General features: G+C 43.1%; 1 protein-coding gene across 2 annotated transcripts in view; it reads left to right on the top strand.

Moving 5' to 3' along the window:
- Window positions 1-26301, top strand: part of FGFR2 (fibroblast growth factor receptor 2) — an 80238-nt gene that overhangs the window by 16238 nt on the left and 37699 nt on the right. Inside the window, exons 3-6 of one of the 2 annotated variants that reach the window (XM_058028783.1) lie at window positions 3358-3624; window positions 4362-4436; window positions 10973-11142; window positions 17133-17256. In XM_058028783.1, the coding sequence (XP_057884766.1) occupies window positions 3358-3624; window positions 4362-4436; window positions 10973-11142; window positions 17133-17256 (636 nt within the window). The remainder of the gene's footprint in view (window positions 1-3357; window positions 3625-4361; window positions 4437-10972; window positions 11143-17132; window positions 17257-26301) is intronic. The other variant, XM_058028784.1, reaches the window with a different exon arrangement.

Genomic DNA, 26301 nt, shown 5'->3' with positions numbered 1-26301 from the left:
TAGTGCACCTCTGCAGGAGGAACCAATGCCACAGTTACAGGATTTGCTTAAAAAGGAATCCTGTGCCTCCCTAGGTGGTTTGGAGCTCCCTGCAGTGAGCTGGGACATCTTCAGCCAGAGCAGCCTGGCCTGAAATGTTTCCATGGATGGAGCATCTACCACCTCTCTGGGCAACTTGTGCCAGTGCCACCCTCATTGTAGAAACTTCTTCATATCTAACCTGACAAACCCAGCAAAGGGCTGGTTCACAGCCCTGTGGTGATGGCTGAGCTTCCAAGAGGGCTGGAGGAGCTGGATGTGATAGCAGGTTATCAAACCTTCCCTGTGGAGCAGGGACAGAACCCTGCTGTCAGCCACAGGGGAGCCGCTGGTTTGATGGTACAGCATGGACATGAGCTCAAAATTTGTCCCTAAATTTCAGAGCAGCAAAAAAATCCTTGTGTAGTGTCCCAGGGAGAGTTAACTTGCAGCATAGGTTGTTTATGTGCTGAATTTCTGAACAGTTTGAACTGGTTGAGTTTCGCAGTGAAGCTGTTGGGTGGATTCATGCCTCGGAATCCCACCTGTTCTCTGTTTGCTTTTGGGCACCATTTCAAACCCACACTGGAAAAAAAGTTTATAGGCAAACATTATAAAAAGTGACAGTCTTAAGTGCTGCTACATTCTAGTTTGGCAACACAAAGGCTTACCTGAAATAACTCACAGTTTCCAAACATGACTTCATTATATCATGACAACACTTTGCTGCATCTTCCCTGATACTCTAAAGAGAAAGAAATGGAGGAGGATAATATATACCAAATGCTAATACCCGTTTGAAACTTGTTTTTCCTTTAGTGTACCAGTGATTTTCTTTGTAAAAGGAATTTTTTTAAATTGTAGTTTTGAAACTAATTACTGTTCTTAAGTTTGGATTTGGACTTGTGTTGAAAGACTCAGTGCAAATTTGGAGTTAGTGGTTTAAAAAGAGATGAAATCAGGGATGTGATGTTAAAAATTTATTTTCATTTTCATTTCCTTTTAATTGTGTGTGGGCTCATCCTGTGAGTTTCCTGGCACTGTTCAGCAGAAGGCTCTAATGCACTTAAAGGAGGTTTGAGGTATCATCACCCAAGGTGGCTTTTAAAGAAGTTTAAACAGACATTTTTAGAGTCCAGTACATTGCTGGCACAGTCTCAACTTTGTACAAGAAATTTTTTTGCAGGTAGAGCATTACAAAGAATTCTTACTAGCTTCAAAGTAAATTAGGTAACTGGCATCAGGTACCTTTTTTATTTGACAGTAAAATCTAATTAAAAAAAATTCTCAAGCAGACTCTAACACACTCATTACTATGATGAAATATATGTAGAAAGGAGCCCATGCCTCTTCTGGAAATTCTGTTTCTAAGAGCATAATGTAGCACTCAGTGAAACACCTGCATTGCAGACCTGTGGGTTCGTGATTATATCAGCAAGACTGAATTAGTTTATAAGAGGTATAAATCTGTATTGGAGCCTGTCCTAGACTCTTGAGATGGAACTCGGCATGATGGAAAGTTTAGAGACCTCATTATAAAATCTAAATCCAAGAAGCTTTACAGTCTCTGTAACTGGTTGTGTTGGGATGGGTTTCATGTGCCACCCTGATGTGTGTGTTTGTGTGTGAAAACTGTTCTTTGGGAAAACATGTTTGCCCTAATGAAAAAGGCAGGAGAAGCTTTGATAGGGCACATTCCTGTGATGACAGAATTGCAGGATGAGTGGGAGGAAAATTGAGTCTCCAAGTCCTTCAGTAGAACCTGATACCTAAAGTCCCCCACCGTGCTGGACCCTTCTGGTGCTCATGGAATCATGTTTCAAGTTAGAAGAGACTCATGGGGACCATCAAGTCCAACTCTCTGTTCCTTTCAGGGCTGCAGAAAACTCAACTACTGACAGAACTTCAGTATTTCCAAGCTCCCATCTCCAGCCCTGCTTGGATGTAGTGCTTGTTTCAGGCTGCCCTGTTGAAAGTGTGGTACAAAAAATGACAATCCAAGGAGGAGGAACACTGATTTCAGGGTTTTGGCATTCTTAGAAGGAATTGTGGACATTGAAGAGCCACCTTTCAGTGCTCCCTGAGAGTCCCAAGCAGCCAGAGAGGTGTTTAATTGATTCCTGGGCACACAGGTTGTGCCTGTGCAGGGCAGGACGTGTCCGGGGTGCGCGGGGAGCAGCTGTCTGTGCACTCTGACCCTCCCCATGAGCAAACAGAAGATGCCTCTGTGCTTCTTTTCATTATTTACCATTCCTGCCTCCCTTGGCGAGGCCCTTGGGACAGGGATAGTGTGGTGGTAGGGACACACCAGTTCCAGAAGCAGTGCCTGTCTGTGGGACAGCCTGAGCTCTCGTGGTAGGTGTGCTGAGCCTTCCCACTGCACTGTGGAGACAGTGTGCAGTGCCCGGGGCTGCTGCTCCTTTCCCCCTGCTGAGAGCTGGCCCTGCAAGGCAGGGATGAAGCCCAAGTAACTATAGGCAGATGTAGTTTTCCAAGGATGTTTTTTTGGAAAAAGACTGTGGTTTGACATTCTTCTTGTTACCAGAGGGAGCTGACGGATGAGCCATTGCGCTCGGAACTTCTGCGCGTACTGCGACTCTGAAAGCTTTGCCTGTGCTCCTGGGTTTCTGCTGTGTTCACTTGGGACAGGTTGTGAAATAAGTAATGAAGCAGAAAAGAATTTAAAGGGAAAAGTTACTGCCATGGAGAGAGAAGTGCTGGTAGTGCAGAAGGGAAATGTAGAGACTTTGTGATGGGCACAGGGAGAAAAATAAAAGGCATCATGTGTACTGTGTATAGGAACTCATGGTTATTAGCTTAGTGAGTGAAGGGGGTTTTGGACATCCTTTTCTTTCAAAACAGCACTTCCCAGGTTTTAAAAATTGAAAAGCAACTTATAATAAAATCGGGTGGGGAAAGATAATTATTCATTGGAATTGTGGACCCAAATGCTAAGACAGAAAATGGATTTGCCTTTTGACCCCTCCTTCTCCTACAAGTCCTTTGAAGCCTCCAGGTTCTGCAACCCTCATTGTCCCCTGCTCTCTGTGACCGATGAGAAGTGTCATATGTTGGTGTGGTGCTGGGGACAAGGGACATGCCAAGACACTGATCAAAAGTGCCTGAGCTTCACTTTTGGTGAACTTCTTGAAAATAACCTGCATGTGGTTCAGTTTAACAACACAGAACACTGGGCTAATCTGGATGAAACTTTTTTTTTAAAATTTAACATAACTTGATTTCTGTGGATGAAAAGGGCCTTGACTGACCTGTGTTGGAAATTCTCTCCTTTCCCTTCTCTTCCTTCTACTTTTTCCTCCTTTCCTTCCACCTTCGCAGAGCCGCCAACCAAATACCAAATCTCTCAGCCAGATGTTTACTCAGCACTTCCAGGAGAGACGCTTGAGTTGCGCTGTCAATTGCGAGACGCCGTCATGATCAGTTGGACTAAGGATGGGCTCCCTTTGGGGCCCGACAATAGGACAGTGATTATTGGGGAGTACTTACAAATTAAGGATGCCACAGCCAGAGATTCGGGCCTCTATGCTTGCACTGCTGTTAGGACCCTAGACAGTGATACTCTGTACTTCATTGTAAATGTTACAGGTGAGTGAGTCAAACACAGGTTTTTGCATGCAGAAGCTGTAAGATGGGATGTTAAGACACTTTATGAGCTAATATGAAACGGTCCACTAGGGCACAGTGAGTTGAGTTCTGTAGCTGTAAATTTTATCCCCAAATTTTAAATTTTATCCCCAGATTTTTGGGGATTTTTCTCCTTGTCCTGACCCTAAAATGGACTCAGTTTGTATCTGCTCCCTTTTGCTCCATGGGCTCTACAGAGATTAACAGTTGCTGTAGAGCTATCTGTTTTATGCTACTCTGACAGGATTAAATTAGACAGAGTTGCTATGATGATGATGATAAAGCCAGTAGAATGAATACAGGTTTTTCCCCATGCCTCAAAAGAGGAAAATGTGTGTTCTACATCCTTCAAGTTTAGAGAGTGTGTTCGACATCCTTCAAGTTGTTCTGGAGATGCTCAATTGTGTTCAACTGCATTTCTGTAACAGAAGTTAAAATATTAAGCAGAAAGAGATTTTTGCAATTAGCAAACTCCCTTGGGAAACTCTGTAGCACTTCAGGACTATTAGCTAATTTTGTTACAATTTTACATGGAAATGGCAGATTTTGTGGCTGGATTTTCTTTTCTCTAGCTTCTGCACAACTAACATAAACACTTGTTCTTCTTAATATACAGTCTAAGATGTAGCTTATCAATTTATTTTTCTGTGAAAAAAAAAATAGGCTGGTTTAAAGACTTGGTTGTTTTTAATGTGCAGATGCTCTTTCCTCTGGGGATGATGAAGATGACAATGATGGGTCCGAGGACTTTGTGAATGACAGCAACCAGATGAGTAAGTAACAGAAGTCACTGCCAGAAGTCACTAGCAAGATCCACATGGAAAATTTTGTCCCATCTCTTGCACTCCTGTCTTCAGAGCTTCTTGGTTGTTAATTGCATGTACTGTCAAATATCTTTGTATCTTGTCCTCCTCTGTTTTCTGTTTCTCGTAGCTCATAACTTGGAAAAGAAAAATAAAAATAAACTAATATTCTTTTGAACGTGCTTTTCTGGTCTGTACTTTCTTTTTTTCCTTCTTCCTGGCATTTCTGCAGTTTCCTTTCTTTCTGAATCGAAGTTTGGTCTTTGTCTGGTTTAGACTCTGACAGATGAACTAACTTTTCCTGAACCTGAGCAGAAATTCAACAGAAGAAACAAAGATCCAGCTCATTTTGTTAAAAGGTGATATGAAAACTTTTAAAAAAATTAAGATGTAATGAGGAAAATCTTTAAACCCTAATCTCAGCAGAAATCTCACCAGGGAAGATGAATTTGGAGACAATGAGGTTCTTTTGTCTGCAAAGGACCTTAAGGTTTGTTGCAAAGAAGGCGATTCAATGCTAAACCCACATTTTATGCTACTTATGTGTGATGAAAATGGGCTAAAAGAATCTTAGACCTATCTGAATGCGTTAAACTCCGTCCCTTTAGAGAATTCATAAAGCTATTAATAAGCTCTAAATAGAGCACTCTCTAAGAGGAAAAAAAAAATATGTAAAATTCACATTGGCTCCTGACGCACTGTGCAAAACCCCCTCGATGACTGGTGGTTTTCTGTCACTGGTGCCTGGTAAATTCAATAACAGAGAGAGCACAGAAATCCTTTGGGGGAGGTGTCAGTGAGCAGCACCCACAGTGGGCAGGGGGTGTATTTGCTGCTCAGCCTGGTCAGGAGCTGCAGCTTGGAGCAGTGTCCAGGTGAGGAAGCACAGCCTGATTTGGGCTGCCCCAGTGGTTTGTGCCTTTTGTGTGCGGCTGCCCCCAGCCTGGAGCTGTGAAACATTAGATGCTATTTAAAGTGATATAAGTTCCTAGCTGCCTGTTTGGCCTCTGCCATCTGTTAGTGTGATTAACCCTGGGCTGATGCACAGGTGCCTCTGGAAAGGGCTGAGATCAGGCAGCTGGAGGCTGCCCTGACAGAGGAATGCAGTGACAAAGAGAATTGGAGAGCTTGGAAAAGGGACACTGCTTTTAAAACAAGTTGTCTAGGCAAAACTCACCAATCCAGGCAGTGTTAGCTCTGCCCTGAGATGGACCCATGGTTAGAAATTCCTGTTAGGAAGCACTTCTGATGTTTGCTGTTCCTTAAAGCTTTACTGGTATTGGTCAGAAAAGGGCTTGTGACGTTTTCGGTGACAATTGTGCTTCTGATCTGCAGTGATGGCTTTGGTGATCCCTTGTGAGCATAAATGGCTTTTGGGAGAAGTGAAGGACCTGCTCTCAAGGCAGCTGTGCTCTGTTATGGCCTCAGAAGGATTCCTGCCCTTCCAGCCACAGGGAGCAGTGCCCAGCGGTTGCGCTAATGACGTTCTTGTAAAACGAGCTATCATTTTAAGCTACTGTTAATCAATCTTGATTGGGGAGCTAGTGAAAGGCCCTTGACAGTGTCCATCTGCTGGGACAGGGCTGTGTGCTGCAGCAGGGGCCAGCACACTTTCCCTGCTCTCAGTGAAAGATGCCTCTCAGGCGGGAACGTTCAAACATCGCGGATGCCGTGGGGATGGAAGGGAGGAAACTGCAAAAGGAAAGATTTGGGCCTGAGCAGAACGTTCCAGAAACAACTCCTTGTTGGATTGCTCTTTAAGAGGTGCCCACTGTCTGCTGGCGGAGCAGCACAGCCTCCCAGGCTCTGAGCTGGAAGCAGGACAATGACTGAAGGGTCGTGGCACCGCGTCCCTCCAAGCATTCTGTGCTCAGTGAAAAGCTGCATCACAGCAACTCCCTTGGATTAATACAGGGCTGCTGAAAGAGGGTTGAGATTTGGCAAACCATGTGTGGAAGTCGGGTGGGACTTGGTATGGTGTGCTTTGTAATCCTTCTTTTCCTCTTCCAAGTTTTCTATCACATCCAGGAGGCCACATGTGACTGAAGGTACTGTGTTACAGGGCAGGTGGAGGAGTGAACCAGGAGCTGGGTGTGCTGTGGGGCAGGCAGTGCACACAATGGCCAAATGCCCTTCACCTTCCCCGCCTGTGAGATGCTGAGCCTGGCAAAGTCCACGACCTCACAATGGTCCCTGGCTGCTGCTCTTCTACAGAAGTCCTTTAAGTGTTTCCTCAATCATGGTTTGAGCTTTGCAGATCTCAAATGATTTAACTGATAATTTACATACAAATTATAGCCGTGATCATTAAGGATAAGCAATGGAAATTGGCCTGGTTATGCCTTTACTGATGGAAACAAAAGGCCATAGTCTTCAAAGGTTGTTGCTTTTTGATGAAACAATTCTGATAAAGTCCAGCTGTCTTGGCATGTTAATTATGATGAGATGAGGCAGGAAATGGCTGTAGTGCCTTCAACAGGAAGCTGAACCTTGGCATTCTCATTCCTGCATACTTAAAACTAAAACAAACCTTTTAGAGCTGTTTTATTTGCCCTGCTAAGTATTCTTTTAAGCTGTTTTATTTTCTTTGCCTCTGTTGCAGATACATATTTCAGAGGCCACGGTTTCTGAATGCAGGTGGAGAGGCTGTTGAGGAAATCTAGTGCAATTTTCAAGGCAGCCCAGAAAATACAATTGCTCTTGGAGTCAGTGGAGGCTGTAGGTGACTCTGTAGATGTGAGGAGCAGCTCCTCCTTGGGAGAGGAGGGCACTGGTGTGTACCATGTGCATTTGACCACTGGCCCTGTGTGTATTTTTCAGTGAGAGGCACGCAGAGCAGATCTCACTCTGTGTTTGCTGTCCCTTCAGCTTGACAGATACTTTAACTGTCTGAAAAAACACTGTGGTAGATTTGTTCCAGACTGCATCCTGAATGGCTTTTTATTACTTCCAGCTTTTGTTGAAGGGATTAGTGCTCGTGGGGAAGGTGCGGGATTGGTTCCACTGCAAAACAGTCCCCTTTCTCCACAAAATGCCTTTGTTGGCAACTCGAGATTTCCCCTTTGTTACCCTAAAGATGGACCTTAGCTTGGTTCTTGGAGGGTCATCTCCAAGGACTTGCTTTTACAAGCTTAAGTGCTGATCATCATTCTGGCAGCAATGGAAAAGACATTGCTGGCGCTTACTGCCTTGTCCTTGTTGAGATTTTGAGAGGTAGCCCTAATTTGAGGGGTTTCTATACTCCTGGCCTGATACTGGCAAGGCAGCAGCTGTCGTGGTGGTTGCAAGCAAGCCCACCAACTAATTTATTCTGTAGACCTCTGGGTAGCCCTGAAGATGCTGCTGCTCTGCCTTGAATTCTGGTCAGGCAACTGGAGGCTTTATGACTTTTTTTTTTTTTTTCTTATCGCCCTTTAAACAATTTCTTCTGGGCCAAGCAATGGTAAATTGGCACCAAGAACAAAAAGTATCTAAATGTAATCCACATGCTGTTCCTTTCATGCCTTGAAGAGTTTCAGAAAGGATGAAACAAGGTTCAAATTCATCAAATCCTGTAGAGTGGAAACCCACTCAGGGGAGCAGCAAAAATTGGATGTTGCCTAGAAGTGTTTTTTAATTAAAGGTCAAATACAATAGTACTGCAAACCTTGGAGGGGTTTGATGTGGTCACTTATGGCGCTCTATTGCCTGCTTGAGGAGCTTGTCAGGCAGGCTTGGAGTTGACTACTTTTGTGTTTCTTTGTATTAGAGAAGTCCAAATAAAAACTGAAGAGTCCTGAAGTGAAGTGGTCCCCTGGGCTTCCTAATTTCAATTTCACATGCAGGAGATTTGGCTGATTAGATGTAATGTGTGTGCAGTGTGGGTCAGCAGGATATTTTCCTCACTAATGAGAACTCTGAGCAATCAGGAATTCCCACCCGTTCCCCTGCTGCTCCTTGCTGCTTCATGCTGGAGTCTGCCCTGTGGTCACTGTGAACTTTTAGCAGTGGTGGCACCTACATCACCTGTGCTGGTGGCAGTGATGGGATGTGATGGACGTGGCCTGTGAGAGAAGTCAGCACCTGGTACTCATTAACTGTTCATTATCAGTTTCAGTGAAGCTCAGTGTTTTTCCTCTCAAGACAAATAGAAGCACTAAAAGTTGTTTTAGGTTATGATGATTTAATCTATAAAGAAGAAAGCTGTGTGTTGATCAGATCAATCACTGAATGAAAGCACAATTTGAGGGTAAGTGTGATGGTTTGTGCTGTTGCTGCCTTTTCCTCTTGAACATGCTGAGGAGCTGCCAAACGTAGGATGTCTTGAAGCATTTTCAGATGGTGCTTTCCATATGTGATGTCTGCATGTTTTTCTCCAAGCTGACCTGTAATTTAGGAGCATTGCAGGTTATGCTGAGGGTTGTGTGAGGAGAAGCTTTCCAAACAGGCCTTTCTCCCATGCTGGGGTGTTCCACAAAATGGAGCTGCTTCTCTTCATTCCAGCCTGCATCTGCCCGGCCTCTTTTTTGCACCCATCTCTGTCAAGAGATTTCCCTCTGTCCATTTGTTGTATTGGGGCATTTTCAGGAGCAGGTTGTTGATGGAAAGGATAGTTATTTTCAAGAAAACCAGAGGATGGGCAGGAGAGGAGTGGCCCTTGCTGGGTTGGCAGTACCCACCTGGGGCTAAGCCAGCCCTCTGCTCTGGCTGAGGTGCTGATACAACCGGTTTGGATGGTTGGTTGTCTCTGACCTGCCCCAGTTTGCTTTGACTTTGGGGGAGCTGCAAGTAGGGCCCAGCAGTGGGAGACTTTTGAGGAGTCCAGGGAAAACAGCTTTTGAATCCCTCAGTACCAGCATGTAATTCTGCCTTTGCCTGGTGTACTTGTCATGCAATTTGCGTGTAGCAGTTAATTCCTCTGCTTGGCTTTGTTTAAAGTCTTCTGTTGTTTTAATGTGATCCTGCTTTTAGCAAATAATGTTAACAGTGATTTTCCTTGCATCTCTAATTCACTTTAGTCTGTGTAACAATTTCTTAGTGTTGCAGTTTAAATTTTCAATAGTTACTTGATTTTCTATTTTGATTACATGCATAAATTTGCTTTGCTTTTCTACTTCATTAATTTTAACACTAATTGCCACTTCGGGCAAAATAAAAACCCAAACACTTATCGTTCATAGCATCATTATAGGACTTGCTTTTAGAATGTTTTCTTTATACTGAGAGAGACTTTGTTAAAGGATTTATTCCTGTATTTTCTGTCCAGCTGTATTTTTATTTAGAGAGGGGGGGTAGCAGGATTTCTGAGTTTGCACTGATTGTAAGAACTGCTATAAATATTTGAGGAACGGAAGAATTTATTTATAGTGGAGTGTTGGCCTGCTAATGAAGGAAATGAAACAGGGCTGAGAGAAATGGAGTTATTTTTCTGGACCCCTCTAGTCCTAAAAATTCCACGCTAATCTGATTTGCTTCAGGAAACCTCCATTGTAAAAGAAATTAATGTTTCCTACTATTAAATAGATCTTGAATCTTTAACTTAGAAAAAAACAACTGTTTTGGTGAGATGACTGAAGCAATGCCATGAAGTCGTTAAGAAATGTAGATGAAGCTGTGCAAGGACCCAGAGCATGGGATAACTTTGTCTTTGGGTCTGTGTGTCCAAGTTTACTTCTGTGAAGGTAAAAACATATGGGCAGCAGTAAATTTTGTTCTGCTGTGTTTCCTCTGCTGGTACATGACAAATGTGCTTCTCATGATGTTCATGTGGGCACAGGCTGGGCCAGGACATGGCAAGGGGTGAGGGAGAGCCAGGAGAGCCATGTCAGGGTCTGGGAAAATGATCACCTCCAAAATGTGTGTTGAGAGAGAGGCACCCTCACTTTATGCCATGGTTTGGATGTCACTGACCCTTTGGACTTCAGGAGGCTCATTAGTGTGGGAAACCCCTCCAAAATGATAAATGTCTTTTGGTGATCCACATTTACTCGTTTGGTTTCCTCTGCTTGGGTTAAGATTTCAGAAGTATGTTCCATTTGTAAATACATTTCTGTGGTTTCTATGCACAGTTCACCTTGGCATCACACACTGCAGCCTTTCGCTGCTGTCAGACTGGTGGGTGTTTTTATCCCCCTTCTCACAGAAGGGAAAAGGGCTGATGCCTCCAGCCATTTTCTGTCTTGGTCTCTCTGGCTTCACAGCTGAAGGCCAAAAATTCTGAATTTGAACCATTGCAGTAACTCAGCTTGAGATCCAAAGTGTCTGATGAAAACCCGGTGCCCGTGTCTTACTTGACGTACGCAAAACAAAAGTTGTCTGCTTAATTATTGGAATTTTGTCACAAATTAAACACCCAGAGCAGCAGACTGAGCCGTTTGCAAAACCCTGGCTGGCACTTGCAGCAGCCGATCTCCACTCTGTGCTCTTTCCAAACCGTGCTGACGGCGGGTTCCTGCGGCTCTGTGAGGGGCTGGAGGGGGAGCTCGGTTCCCAGTGCTGATGTTTCTGGACGTGTCCCTTTGGAACAGGGGCGCCCTACTGGACACACACGGACAAGATGGAGAAGAGGCTCCACGCCGTGCCGGCCGCCAACACCGTCAAGTTCCGCTGCCCTGCCATGGGCAACCCGACGCCCACCATGCGCTGGCTGAAGAATGGGAAGGAGTTCAAGCAGGAGCATCGCATTGGCGGCTACAAGGTAAGGGCTCACCACGGCGTTTTGTGGTTTCTCTTCTTGACCAAAGCTGTTTAAAAAAAACCCCAACCAAACAACCCAAATCCAGCCCTCCTCCCTCTCAAAAAAGCTCAAAAACCTACCAAAAAACTTGCTGAAGTTAACAGAAAATATTTTAATGGCTTTGGATCAAACGTGGAAGTAAAAAGAGGTGGTTGTTTTCTTCTGGGGAAGGGTGGGTGGTTTCTTTGGCGCTTACTGAGCACTAATTATTTATTTTTTTCTGAAATTTAAGCTTCTAGCCTAGCAGTGCAGCTAAGGATTATTTATAGAGACGTATTTGGAAAACTAAAGACTGACTTAGCAAAGCAGATTAAGACTGTTTTTCTCTATTCATTTTTGGCTGCATTGTTAAAAACATGGCCATCCGCTTTGGTGAGTGTAAGGCAGTTTAATAAAGGAAGCCTTGGAAGTCAAAAGTTATTATTTTCTATAGAGTTTATGGCCTGTGAAACTGAAATGGGAAGAAGAATTTGAGGGGAAAGTAACAGCAATTACTTGGAAGGGTTTGTTTGAATTTTAAATAGCTTCAGATTAGATGTCTTATTCTGAGTTGGTGGTTACTGATTAAGAGAGAGTTTTAGGGAGGCCAGCTTGCTCTGTGTGTTAGTGCACAGACCTTTAACCTTGTGGTATCTGCCTGGGTCAGGTCAGAAGTCAGGATTCGGTCATCTGATCCCTCTCCTCCAAGGAGCCGGCAATGCGTGACTTTGGTGGCAAATTGCTGCTCAAGCATGGCCATTTCTCACTCCCCTTCACCTCCTGTCTGGGTCTTCTCTCAGCAGTTTCCTCATGTCCCCAACACCTCAGCAGTTCCTCCCCCAAGAGGGGAAGTTTCTAAGGCAGTTCTCTTGTGTCAGGGTTGGAATTCCCATCCTGGAGCTTGTGCTGAGCTGCTCCGAGCAGCTTGCAATGGTTGTTAGACACAATTGAATTGTCGTTGTCAGACACAAATTAATTGTCTTTGCTAAATAGAGCTCAGTTCTGAGTCCTGAGGCTGCCCCGCATCCTGCACCACTGCCTTGCCCCCATGGTTGCAGTGTTTTTGGGGAGCTGCCTTGGTTGAGCCATTGCTTTGTGAGCTGTTGATTCAGGCCCTGCCAGTGCACAAAATCTGTTTTCCAGTGCAGAGGAGGACAAACCTCAGTCTCCTTTCCTCTCTAGCTGGATTTACTGTAGAAAGTGTCAATTTTTCCAACATTTGTGTTAGCAGAGAGCAGAGCCCAGAAAGTCTCCCTGCATGAGCACTAATTATCTAAGTAGACTTTTCCATCTATGTTTGCTTACACCATAAATTTCTGTTGCTTATGAGTGTACACCTGGCAACACCTTCTGCCTTTCATAACGCTGTGGAGTGTTAACGAATTGGCTCCCATTCAGTGATTTTTGCCCTTCTCAGTGCTTTTTTAAAAACAAAAAAAGCACCAATTAAGGAAAAAAAAATCCCCAACCAAACTAATCCTGTCTTGGAAAATAATAGTAACTGTTCTGGTAGTAACCAGGCTGTTATTTTGAACACTTTGCATCTGATGGAGGGGAAATGAAGATATCACTCTTGAAGGCCATGAAGGAAAATGTGTGTCTGGAGAGGCAGGATGGAGATACCTGGTGTCTGCTTTGGGAGGGGGATCTTTGGTGGGGTAAATCAGCTCGTGTGGGGCTCTGTGCTGGCACTGCTGGTCTGTGTTAGGGAGCTGGGTGAAATCATTTAGAGTTGTGCCCATTAAGTGGCACAAATTAAGCTTTTGGTCACATGTATTAAATGTATGCAATTACCCAGATATATATGTACTCTGGGAAGGAACCACAGATGCCTGTTCCTAAAGCCAGCTGGATACCTGTGAAGTCTGTACCTCTAATTCTAAATCATAACTTCTTCTATCTATTTAGTCCAAAGGAAAAAAGAGGTCACACAGCTGAGGATTTCAGACTTTTCTTGCTGCTCATAAAGACATTACATTTTAAATTATCTTGTAGGATTTACTTACCATTGTCAAATCAACCAAATCCATTCTATATTCTGTCACTTTGAATAATCATGTTTGAAGATGGAAGCTTGTTCCCAGTGAAGGGACTCCAGGTTTTTTTTTTGAGCTGTGTCCTCATCCTGTTTGAGGGGCAGGACAAAGTCACTGTGGGCTCATGCGAAATTATACTAGAATAGAGAGAATTGTATTTTCCTGACATCTCTATGCCAATGAACTTTTAATGAAGGAGTCCTCAGGAAGGACTGAGTCTATCAGAGTTGGTCTGTGTTTAACCAGGTGTCACAGCAGCTCATGCTAAATCTTGCACATTAGCTTGTCTTGAATCTGGGTGTTGCACTCTGTAAGGCATTTTTGCTGGAGATATTCACAATATTTAGGATAGAAAACTGGATCCAAACCTGGCCATATCTGGCAGGAGACAGTCATCCCTTGAAGACTTAAGGGACAAAGAGAAAGGAAAGAAAATGTGAGGCTTCCCAGTAATGCCTCAGCCACCTCTTTCCTGCTAAGAGCTGAGAAATCCCATGGTGTATTGTTTTTATCAGAATCAGATAGTGGCCTGTAGCACTTTGTCCCTGGGACTGGGGAATGTCTTGAGTCAATTTGCACTCGGGCAGGCCAGCAGGAGGGTGTATGTTCTGGCCAAGATAGCTTCCAGGGCGGAATTCCTGCACTCTGACTAATTCTGGGTGGTGAATTTCAAAATTGATCTTTCAAGATATACCCAACCTCCTTAAAATAAAGAGAACAGGATCAGTTATTGAATATCTAAATACGTTATACTCTGATTTTTTGAAGTGATGATAACTCTTGTTTGTGCCTTTAGAGGCATTTTATATTTTCTTTGAGGTGATAATCTAAATCCTCTCTGAGACCACAGGAGCCTTTTCTTTCCTGTACACCACCCAGAAAGCAAATGCACTTCTATCAGCTGGTACTGTTTAAGCATTAACACGTGTGTGTTTGCACCTATGCATTTGGATAAGCTTCATCACTGCATTTGTCTTAAACACATTTAAATTCAGCCAGGTAAATACAGAGTAAGAACATTTATCATTACAGGAACAACTGCAGAAGCCTATGGCCTTTGCCAGGGGTGTTCTGTGCTTGTTCTCCTAGTCTGAGCAGTACCTCTCACAGTCTGAACTGTGCTGCTTTTGTGGAGAGTTGTATTTTCAATTCTAATCCTTCTTTCCCTTGAGATTAGTTTAAAATTGATCCATTTTTAGCTGACAACTTTTCATGACATTATCTCTCCGGTGAAGACACACATTTCAACACTGAACAGAACTATCCACTGTTCTTTATGGGATACTCCAAAAGCAAAAAGTTTACATGAAAAATTCCTTGCCCTTTCCCAGTTCTCTGACCAATATTCCTTGGCATTTTGATTCCAGTTTGTTTCCCACCTCCAAGCTATAACTTAAGAGTGCAGTTTGTATGCATTTGGTACTGATAATACAGTTTAAAAATGGAATCTTTTGGAGAGATGGTTGTAACTGTCCCTCCAAACTTTGATGGAGAATATTCCCCCCCAGTAAAGTGCTGGAAGTGTCCATAACTAGTCAGGAAAACACCTGGACTAAGGGATGTGGCATTTCCATAAAAACCCACATTACCAAAGCCCGTGTTGCAAGCTGTGTGGGTGCAGGGATGTGGCTGCCCTGTTGCATGTCTGAGAATGAAATGTTGAATTTGGAACTCTTCAGTGAGACAAGAGGCTGCTCATCCCTGGCAAAGGGGGATTTTCCTGGGCTTTGCAATGCTGCACTTGTAGCCTCAAAGCACCAAGCCAACACTCTCGTTGGATCCAGATCCCTGCCATAAATCCAGTTGTCTGACAATGTGTCATAACTGCTTTGGACCTCTGCAGAAGTTGTTTAGCTTAACCCAAAGTGGCTTAAGCTGTTGTTTTGTTATAAAGATACTATCTCTGTCCACGCAGTTACAAGAAGGGAAATTGCACAAATACTTTTTAATATTCCCATCCAGTATATCCACTTGTGGCTGTAAGTTATGTTTTCTTATTGAACATAAACAATTCCTTGTGTTTTCCTGTCAAATTAATTACCTGCAGCTTGTTTGCAATTTTTATTTGTTTTAACTTTAGTGGAACTGTGATCTGTTCTTCCTGTTTTACAGACACATTGGTTAAAAACTCTTGCTCTGATTCCGAGAAGTGTGTTTTAACTTGTAATGGCAGAAAGTTCAGGCCACTTTGACCAAGTGTCCTTCAAAATAAATCACAAAGAAGTATTTAATACTCAAAATATGTAGCTGTAGTATTTGTTATTTACCAACAGTTTATGACAGCAGCTCTTCCTGACCCAAACTTTGACTTTTAGAATTGCTTAGCAGAACAACGAGATGTTAAAATAACACTGATAAACTCTTTCTAGTCCTATAAACTTATCCCTTAGCTCTTCACAGCGTGGAGAAAAATCAAGATATCATTTTGATGAAACCACTATAACTGTTTGACCAACAACACGAGGGGCTGAGGAGAGAAGCCTTCAGTTTGGGCTGGAGATTTTGAGTCTCTGTCACACATTTCTCTGATGTTAGCTTAGCACCTTCTCCTGCTGGAGTCTTGCCCACACTTTCTTTGCTTTTCAAAGCCCACATGGCCAGTCATTAGCTAATATTATTAGTCCACAACTGAGCAATAAGAGACTTATCCAGTTATTGAGATAATTACTAGCTGGGGGAGCTAGGAAAGCCAGGAACTGCCTATAGAGAGAACTTCTCTTCCAAGCTTTGAACTGAAGGCATTTTTACCTCCAGCAAGTGCTCTTGGCACTGGGATGTGGCCCTGTGCAGCTTTTTCTGCTGGATAAGGACCTGCAAAACAGTCAGGCACGATGCAGGATTTCATAGCTATAGTTGTAATGGTGTTTTAAGAATGTATGGTTACTGGAAGCATCACTGAATGGTCCATAAATTTTTCTGGTGTACAACACTGAATTACTGCTTTCCATTTGGCTGATTAAAATGACTGTAGCAGATTGTGTTTTATTCCATTTGCTGAAATATGTACTTTGCAGTTGAAGAATTGTACATTGCAGCTCCAGAGAATGTTAAGCTTTCTGAGCACTTTGTCAAAAATGTAATGCTAAAACAAGGAATTAGTCCATAGCCAGCAAAAGGTCATTTTGGGAGCCAAATTCTGATGCAGGAAATAAATGTATGTAAAGGATGGCTCTGTATCCTTCCAGTACTGGGCTTGATCCTATTTTCTGTGAGACCAAAGCCAGTGCTCCTTTGGAGTTCAAATGGGAACAGAATCAGTACCTTCAATAAATTCTGTCTTGAGAGGCATTCTGTGAGATAAATGTGTATCCTTATGCTCTGTTTCCATGAGGATTTTTTTCAGGCATTTTTCATGAAGCAGCATGATTCTAGGATTCATTTCTTTCTTGGGGTACCCCAGAGCAGCAGGAAGTCTGGGGCAGGAATCTCAAACATCACCCCTCAGTATCTCTAAAATGTGAGCTGTGTCACTGAGCTTTTAGGAAGGATGAAGACTTAAATGTTTAGGAGATCATGTCCATCCTGTCTTGCTGATGGGTATTTATTACCAGGTGTCTGTCTGGAGACAGATGGGGAATACCCTGAGGGTGTGCATTCACTTTGGAGTGGATTGAAAGGTAAAGCCCAGTTGTCTCACTGCTAATTGGTGCCATCCTGCTCAGCCTGGGAGGACTGAGTGTGCACTGACATCTGCAGTGCTTGGAGCAGGGGCCAGGTAGATTTACAGCAGAGGATGTGAAAGCTTTCACTCTGCAGCCATGCTGTCCTGGATCAAGCATAAATCACTTCAGCATCCAGAACTGTCAGACAAGTGCAGAAGAGGCTTCCTGCTGTGGATTACACAAGGATGATTATCCAGGGAACAGTTCCCTTTGGAAGGGGAGAGGGTAAAACTCTGCTTGAGAAGATCCCAGCGTGTCTGTTTGCATCCCCCAGGTCCGTAACCAGCACTGGAGCCTCATCATGGAGAGCGTGGTGCCGTCGGACAAAGGGAACTACACGTGCATAGTGGAGAACCAGTACGGCTCCATCAACCACACCTACCACCTGGACGTGGTTGGTAAGTGCAGCTCCCGTGGGCTGGACACTGCTTTTCACCAATGACTTTCTCTATGAAACCATTTGGAACTGAGCTGATGCGTTCCGCGTTTATTTTGGAGATGATTTCACAGCGCTCCAAAGATAAGATTTCACTGCACGGCCAATTGCTGCATAACTTTATACATTCATCTGTCTCACTCGTGCCTGTAGGATTAATCTACCTCTGCCTTGGCAAAAAGTGTAATATCCATGTGCAACATCCACCCACAAGTTTGCCATGACGACCAAATAATACATGCTGATGCAACTTTAATCATTAGTATTACAATTTAATTATTACTTGTACAATTGTACTAACACAGACTTTAATAACTGCAGTTATGAAAGCTGTCAAGCAATCCTTTAGAGTCCTGTTATTATAGTATTATAACTGAAATGATTTTTTTTTTAAATGAAAAGCCAGATATTGACTTTGCAGCTTGAGCAGATCTGGAGCTTCAGGAAAGGCAGTTTGCATTCACAGCAGTCTAAAATCTGAAATCTGACTGGAGCTTGTTGGGTGGGCTCTGAGCAGTCCCCAAAACACAGATGATAAAAATTCAGAAGTGTTTTACCTGAGGACAAATTCTAAACAGCTGTATGAATTTTTAAGTAGCAGCAAAGCTGTGATTACACAGGACTATTAAACACAGGCTTAATAATATTACCTTATTAATACCTAAATCCTGTTGACTTTAATAAGGCTTACAGATATTTATTTAAGTGGTTAGCTAAATTAGAGCTTGAAATCTCAGAAATAATTTCTGTTCACCACTAGTCTTGCTGATTAGCCTTGATGGGCGTGAGCAATTTTATTGACTTTGAAGGCATTGCTGTCCAAAATAACCAGTGTGGCTTTTCTTATAGGCCCTTTAGGGATCTGAGCCATGGTTTCTGAAGTGTGTCTTGAATGGGCTTTGCTCTCTCCACCTTTGTGAGGTGATCTGAGCATTACAACCTCTGTCAGTAGGACTTTTGATCAATCACTACTGAAAGCAAAAATTAATTTGATTATTGTATGCTATTTTGCTGGTGACAGCCCAACTCCATAGATTCTTTGTGGAATATCTTACTGTAGGTGTTATACCTTACTGTAAGGGCTTATAGGGCTTAAATGCTGACAAAATGTTAATTTCCCTAGTTGTTGACTGGTTTTACATGAGTAAAAATATATCACTTGTGCATTGTTTTAGATGGTCTTTGGTGTCTTGTTTCTGTCTGAGACCACCTAAATATGCATAAACACCCAAATCCAAGAGAAAACAGGTGCCAGCTTCTTGGATGGCACAAAAGGGAAACATTCCCTGTGAAAATGCCAAAGAGAGCTAGTCTTTGTGGAGCAGAGGAGTAGAAAGATGACTTTGGGATGAGGATGCCCTCAGACCACAGCCCCACCATCAGCCCTCATCCTTCAGAGCCCATGAACCATCCAGCTCACCTATACTCGAGTTTGGGCAGCCAGCACTGAAAGCAGTGAGGATTTCCATGGCCATGGCCGTATTTGGTCACAGGGTGAGCTCTGGGTATGGTTGAGGTGAGCTGGCAAAGCCATTTTTGTTTGAACACTTGTTTAAACAGAATTTATGGAGGGCGCAGCAGCAACGGCTGCCGGGGTGGGTGTCAGCTGCTGTGACTGAGTTCTGCATGGTGTGGTCCTCTGCTGGCCACCTCACCCTGCAGGGGCTTGCCAGGCTCTAAAAACCTTTCCTTGCTGAGATGAAACTGGTTAAAAATTCCCCTTCTCTACCCCCTCTTCGTTTTCCTGTCCCAGCCTGGCGTGTTTCATGTTGACCATAAATTTCTTCACCCGTTTTTTTTTTTTCCCCTAGCAAATGTGTTCATGGATGATGCAGTCACTTGAGCAAATATTTGTTAGAAGCCCTCTCACCTCCTCTCCTGCTTTGAGCCTTTTGAATGTCTTGCATTGAGGAATATTTTGCAGAAGTTTATTTTTCCTGGCAGTAAATTATAGCGACCTGCATGAATGAATGGAATGGTAGTAAGGATTATGTCATTTATTTAAATGTCTAGTCCTTTCCTATAGAGAGGCAGGAAAGTAAATAATGGGGTTTTCAAAAGTGATGAGAGGTTTGGGGTGGTGGGTACCCAGCTGATGGCACGGAGGACCCTGCTTGTGTCCTGTAATAAATGAAACTAGAAGTCCAAAAATAATTTTTGCAAGTCACAGCCTGAGTTTGGGAGTCCTGCATACTTAGTAATTTCACCATTTTTAAAAAAAATTTCATTTGATGAGTTCGAGGGTATAGTTGTGAGTCTGTTTGAAAACCTGTGCATGGGAATGTGCACATTGGGGTGAGTTTAGTGTGAATCTCTCAATAGATTGGGATTTTAACCTAAAGGTGGGTTGATGTTGGAGTGCTCAGCCATTCTTCTGTGGCTGGAGCTTTGCAGTAATTGTGGAGCATAAAATTGCTGAAGCAGTAAATTAAGGCTGGCCAGAAGGGGAAACTCTGACAGTTTTTCTAGTTGAGACAGTTCTACAGAGTTACCTTTATGCCCTTTTTTTTTTTTTTTTTCTGTTTTCCTATGAATTTTCAGTTCCCTTTTTCTGTTTTCCTATGGATTTGCTGTTCCCACAGGGTTGTGGAGAGTTATGAATGTTTGTTTAGAGGCAATTGCCTGCGTAGACCGCATCTTACGAACTTCAGGTCGTAATTTTAGGTCAAGTTCTGTGTAGAAAACTGTCAGTTGAAAGCCTCTGAAATTACTTTTCCTATATGGTTTAACTGGTTCCAGAGCTGATTAAGTGTAAGTAATAGCAAATGGTATTAAACATGGTAACATATTACACTAACATGAGCATCTGACTATATGGTGTAATGTAGAGAACCCTCTGATTATGTCACAGAGTTGGGAGGTATCCCAGCAAAAATCGTGCCAAATAGTGACACAATGCTAGTTAGGAATATGCCAATAACTTTCCAAACCTTGAACTCTTTTGACAATTAAAAGCCTGGAGCCAGCAAGGCTGAGAAGTTTTCAGTCAGAATGTAGGTGTGAAGTATTCTCATTTTTACCTTGTAATTACTTGCAAGAACTCTTAAGAGTCAGCTCAGATGGTCTTGTTCAAATTTACAGACCTGGCAAAACCCTTGCACTGATTTTTTTTTTTCTTTTACAGTGAGAGTAGAAAATACAGGAGAAAAAAAAAAGGCAGTAAGCCATTGGCAGCCTCTCTGCTGCACAGGATACTTGTGCACAGTGACTGTGTTAGCAGGGAATGGCCCATTCCAGTTGGCCAGGATGTTCTGTGCTGGACAAAGTTACTCTTTGAATGTTTGGGATACCCCAGTCAATGGCCTTTTCCTCCCTTCTCCATTTCCAAGTGGGGATTGAAGCAGGGCTTTGCTCAGGGACTCAGATGTGTTTGCAGTAGTGGCAAATGGTGGTGATACAAAACTCCACCAGGATGCTGTGAAAGGGAGACCAGTCAATTTTAGCTTTTTATTAGAGTAGTGCACAGAGGCTTCAATTAATATTGGATGCTTATTGTCCAGGGCAACATGCCAGCACAGGGGAATTGCTTACAACAGAAATACAGCAAGGCCAGGAGAGGGAAATGTCACTGTCCATTTTAGAGATGAAAACCCAAGCTGAGGAGTGATGAAATTTCTTGCCCTGGGTCACACAGGAAGCTGGTGACAGAGCCAAGAAGTAAAGCTGGTCTTTGAATCCTAATCCAGTACCTTAATTAAAAGAACTTTCTTTCCCTTGTATAGCTCAGCCCATTAGCTGGTTTTTTACATGCAGCTGAAGTGCCTTTTCTCCTCCTTTGTATTTAACAGTAGGTAGAAACTTGGGTTTTTATGGCAAGCTTACTAATAGACTAACTCCATTCTCAGTACACATTTATAAAGTCGTGCAACCTTGAGGGAGAAGGGCTGAAAACGATGTGGTTTTCACTTATGAGTTGCATTGTAGTGAATCCGGGTTGCAGGAAGCAACGTGGGAATGCAGCCACTGAGACTTGTATATAATTAGATCACTCTTGGATGGCAATTATTGCTGGAGTACAATTTCAGCAGCAGCAGTTCTGTTTGAGCATGGAGGAGCTAATTGAATTTGGGTTTTAACGGCAGAAGAAAAAGAAGGTTACTCTTTGAGCAGTCCTGCTCCAGGTAGCCATTTCTGCCCTATTTAATGTTGTCATCCTGGGAGAAAAAAGATGGTTTGCTTTCAGGTGAAGTTTGCCACATTACCTCATTTACTGAGATTTATAAGCAGCTGCTATAGCACAACACCTCTACAAAGAATATATGATGACCCTGCTGTTTGCTATAAAAATGAATATATATAAAAATATATTTTGCAAATATATTTTTCCCAAAAGAAGCCCCTTTTCAGCCAGGTTAGCAGTACTTTAAACAGTTCCTAATTTGCCTAATAGCCATGCCTTTGGCTCTCTTTGCTGAGGAGTGAGCTCCAGGGGTGGCAGAGCACCATGCAGCTGTCCCTTAACAGTAATTCATATTTTCATATAAAACCAGTGTGAGAGTAACTTCTCACCCAGAAAGCATTTTAAATGACTCTCAGTTTAAAGCTTGTGCCTAAGAAATCTCATGTATGAGTGATTTTACTGTGCAGAAAAACAGTTATTCTGAACTCTTGGTGGTTTTAGGGGATAAATTTTAGGATATTATAAGATACCCTATTTGCTATAGGATAAATTTTGTTCTTGTTGTTTTACAGCATGCCATTAAAAATCTTGCTAAAACAGAATAGACATTTTGCTATTGGTTCTTCACTGTTTATGTTTCCCTTCATTTAGACAGAAGGAAAAACTTCTGCTTTTGCTTCTAGTCAAGTTTTATTTTTGGACTTTCATGTGCTCTCCCAGTCTCTAGCTGCGAACATGGCATGAGCACTTTTTTTTTTTAAAGATATGTTTCCATTTTGTCATTCCCAAATTCACAGAAACATATGGATTGCTGTTTGCCTTTTGCTGAGGCTTGTTGAAATAAAGTTCAGAATTAGTTTCACTCCAGCGCAGTCCTCCCCTTAATTTCCAAAGAATTGTTTTTAGGGTTCGGGTTACATACGAAAAAAGGAACTGACACCAACTCAATAACATGCCTTGGGTGTTGCATCATTAATGTCTGGCAGGAGTTAAGGGCAGGTATTAGAACCAAGCCTAAACTTGCATTTCTGGCAGATGTTGCTGTAGTTGTTGACTGGCTCTTTACAAGGACAAGCTTTGGCTTGATGTCTTCGCCCCGGCGCTCGCGGCGCGGGGCAAGACGAGGCAGGGCCAGAAAGCGCGAAGGAATCCAGGCTGATGCCTGCCCTCGGGTGTCTGGTTAAGGCTGAGAGGGAAGATGCTTTCATTTAATGTGCTGATAAGCCCAGAGTGTGGACTTTACACCTGGCACCAGGCTTCTGGCAAGGTGTGTGCATCTCGGGAGGAATTACGCAAATTGTTCAGCGCTGGGGGCTGCGCGGTTCGCTCCCGAAAACAAAGCCCACACTGTGATGGTTCAGCTCAGGCAAAATGGAAGCTTATGGGTTCCCCCCCCTCCACTTCCTTAATAAGGTAAAAATATTCCAACCCTGTAGTTTTATAGCATTAAAGCTTCTGATTTCATTGGAGTAGTCTGGCTAAATTGCACTTTATGGACAAATACTGGTGTCATTACTTCATCTGCTGGGTGAACAGTGAATTTGTCATGTTTGGAATGCTTCCTGCAGAGTCTGCTGGGGAGGACTGGTCTCCCTGTCCCACTTTCTGTCTTATTACAGCCCCAAGGCAGTTATTTCTCTTTCTTTTGATGAGTGATGAACAGGATATTGTTTCAGCTCTGTTATTATAATTTTTAATCATGCCTTCTAATTTGTGTTGTATCCTACTTGTGGAAGTGCAAGTAGGAATTTGCAGGAGTTGTCTGAAGATGCAAACACAGGACCGTTGCCTTGTTAATGTGCACTTGGCACGTGTCAAAAGCCATATCTGTGCCTAACAGGAGGGGCTTTCTGACCTGAGCCAGGCTTTTCTCACAGCTTTATTAGTGAAAAAATGGAAGTGTAATTGGCAGTAAATTGGTAAAGCTATGTATTAAAAATACAGAAAAAAACCCAAGCTAAACAAATTATTAAAAGTATAGAAAAATTGTACATGAATTGTGATACAGGTTGGGTGATGACATATTGAAGACAAACGCAAGGTTTACAATCCAGGAGAAAAACAAAGTTAAGGGCTGTTACCAAGGTGAGAAAGGTGAGAGGAATCTGGCAGCGGAAAAGCACAAATAAAGCAGTAAACTGTAAAATTCTGTGTCTAATGAAGAAAAAGGATGCACTTCGAATGTTAGTGTTGGTCTCCTCTCCCCTCTCTGCTCTGCAGACCACTCTGTGTGACCTGACATCCAGAGGTGGCTGTGATTTACAGTTTTTGAGGGTTTTAAGCCATTATGTCATTTTTGGATTGCTACTGTTCCTGTGGCGCAGCTTCCACAGCTGTTGTTCCATTTAAACTTAAAAAAGCACATTAAAAATCAGAGCTTGGTAAACACATTTGAATATTGAGCTGCTCTGTAAATTTAAGATACTGAGTTTATTTTTTTCAGATTGCTCTTTGAAAGGTAGCATGAATATGTTGAAATTGTTGACTTTTCACGAAAGTGAAACACTGATGCTGTCAGAACTTTAGCAAAAGGAAGAACCCAACATGACAGTATATTACTTGGAATAAAGCAATTTATAATTTTTACAAGATGCTTATAAAAGTCTAAAATTGCATATCCTTTTAGGAGGTTTTTAATCACCATCACAAATAAGGTGATCAAAGCATCAATTGTTTTGCATTCTGAATTTATAAGTGAATCTCCATGCATCCCTTAGTGTTTCTAGCTGCAGCACTGTTTCTGCTATTGAGTTGGATTATGTGCATTACCAAGCAATATTATTTCATTCCCGCAGTTGCTTTCCTTTGATATTTGTGCACCTAGGGTATTTATGAGCATACCTATCTCTATATTTGAGTGAATATCCCAGTGAATGGGTTTTACTGCCCCAACTGCTTTTCAGTGACATTTTCTCAGAAAGCAACTCTGGCACCTGCTGCTCAGCCAGGGGCTGTTGGTGGTGCTCCTGTCATTGCTTCCTAGGAACTTGTCCATTTTTGCTGAAAGGCAGGAAAATAGGGCTGCAGGAATGGTGTGGATTATCCCCAACAGGCAACCAAGCGCCCACATGACTCTTGCTTACTCCTCACCATGGGATGGGGGAGAGAAGGGCAGAACTGAGGACTCATGGGTTGAGATAAGAACAGTTTAATGGTCTAAATATAAGGGTAATAATGAAAAAGAAAATAAGGAAAAGAGAGAGAGATAAAACTTGGGAAAGTCAGGTGAAGCAAATGAAAAACAATTGCTCACCACTGACTGATCGGTGCTCAGCCAGTTCCTGAGTGGCTCCTGGCCAGCTTTTCCCACTGTTTATACACTGAGTATTTGGTCTGGAGTATCTCTTTGGTCAGCTCTCCTGGCTGTGTCCCCTCCCCAGCTCCTTTTGCCCTCAGTTATCCCCCCGGCAGGGCAGGAGGAGCTGACAGAGTGTGAGAGCTGCTCAGCCACCACCAAACCATCACTGTGTTCTCAACATTATTCTCATCTTTAATCCAGACAGGGCACTGTACCAGTGCTAGGAAGAAAATTACCTACCCCAGCCAGGACCAGGAGAAGAGCTGTGGAAAGTTTATAAATTAACTTTGCAGTTCTGGAGCACCAAGTTTGTGTCCAAGCATAGCCAGCCTATAAACGTTGCTGCATCTTGTGAAATTTACTTGGATTTACCCAAAGTACTGGAAATAAAATGACAAATTTGTATAGCCAGGGTCTTCCCATGAGCAGGCTTCAGCACCTGAAGTGGATTGTGTGTTGCAGAAGGGAATGTGGTGCTGATGGAGGGATGTCTCCAAACTTCACCACCAGGGAAGGGAAGCCCAAAGGACTCAGTGGGGGCTGACACAGATATATCATGAGGCTGAGCCAGGACTGTCCAGCACTGAAATTCTGGCTGCTGGAGCTTCTTTCCTGCCCTGAGACCTGCACAGTCAGCTGCTGGTTGGCTGTGTCTGGCAGGGAGCTGGGCAAGGGTGAATTCCACAGTGCTTCCAATAATTTCACACCTGCATTGCTCAATAGAGCGAGTGTGCTGTGTAAGAAAAGGGGGGAGAGAAGGGTAGAAATGTCAGGAGTGCTTTTAAAAGCTTTACATAATCTTTTCCATTTTACTTTAAAGGCAGAGAGCTGTTTTCAGGCAAGGGAATTTGGCAGATGAGAAATCTGTAGCTGGGTCACAATACCAGCAGAAATAATAACTCCCCCTGTGTGCTTTGTGGCATCCCTGGGTGCACTGGTGAGCTGAAGCCACTGCAGCTGGGAGAGGACATCATCCCTGTGGGAGGGATGCTGTGTGCCAGGCATGCAGTAAACCTTTGGCAGAGCCTGCTGGAGAGCCCATTCCAGTGATGCTGGACCCAGCATTGTCTCTGGTTATTACACAGCAGCTGAGTGCTGGGAGCTGTGCACAGCACAAAGGATGATATCTCTGGGTGTAAAAATTAACGCAGTCTCTGGGAACAGCCAGAACAATAAAATTTTACCACTTGTCTGTGAGAAGTCACAAGCTGTTTTTCATATTCTCTTGTAGCCTTTTTCTTTTAGGGTACCCTGAAAAGAATATCAATGAAAATTGTAGCCTCTCATTGTTCTGCTTGCCATAATTTTTTCACACTAAAATGAGGCCTCTCCACCCTTTGTTCAGACATGTATGAAGCATTTGCTTATGCATGCACTGTGTGAGGGACACTGCAAGGGAGCTCCAAGATTAGTGTTGTACAACTCTTGCTGCTATGACTTTTTCTGCTCCTGATGAAGCCCACGCTGTCAGCCTGACAATAGGGCCTTGCTTTTAAGGACAAACTGGTCTTAAAACCCTGTTGATAATTTAATGTTTTAAAACAAGAGCATTCATGTTTCCTGCCGTAGCCTCAGGCTTGCTGGATGTC

The sequence above is a fragment of the Melospiza georgiana genome, chromosome 8 (assembly GCF_028018845.1).
Source record: "Melospiza georgiana isolate bMelGeo1 chromosome 8, bMelGeo1.pri, whole genome shotgun sequence".
In the NCBI taxonomy this organism is placed as follows: Eukaryota; Metazoa; Chordata; class Aves; order Passeriformes; family Passerellidae; genus Melospiza; species Melospiza georgiana.
The sequence above is the reverse complement of the archived record's forward strand: the minus strand, read 5'-3'. Positions and strand labels throughout refer to the sequence as shown.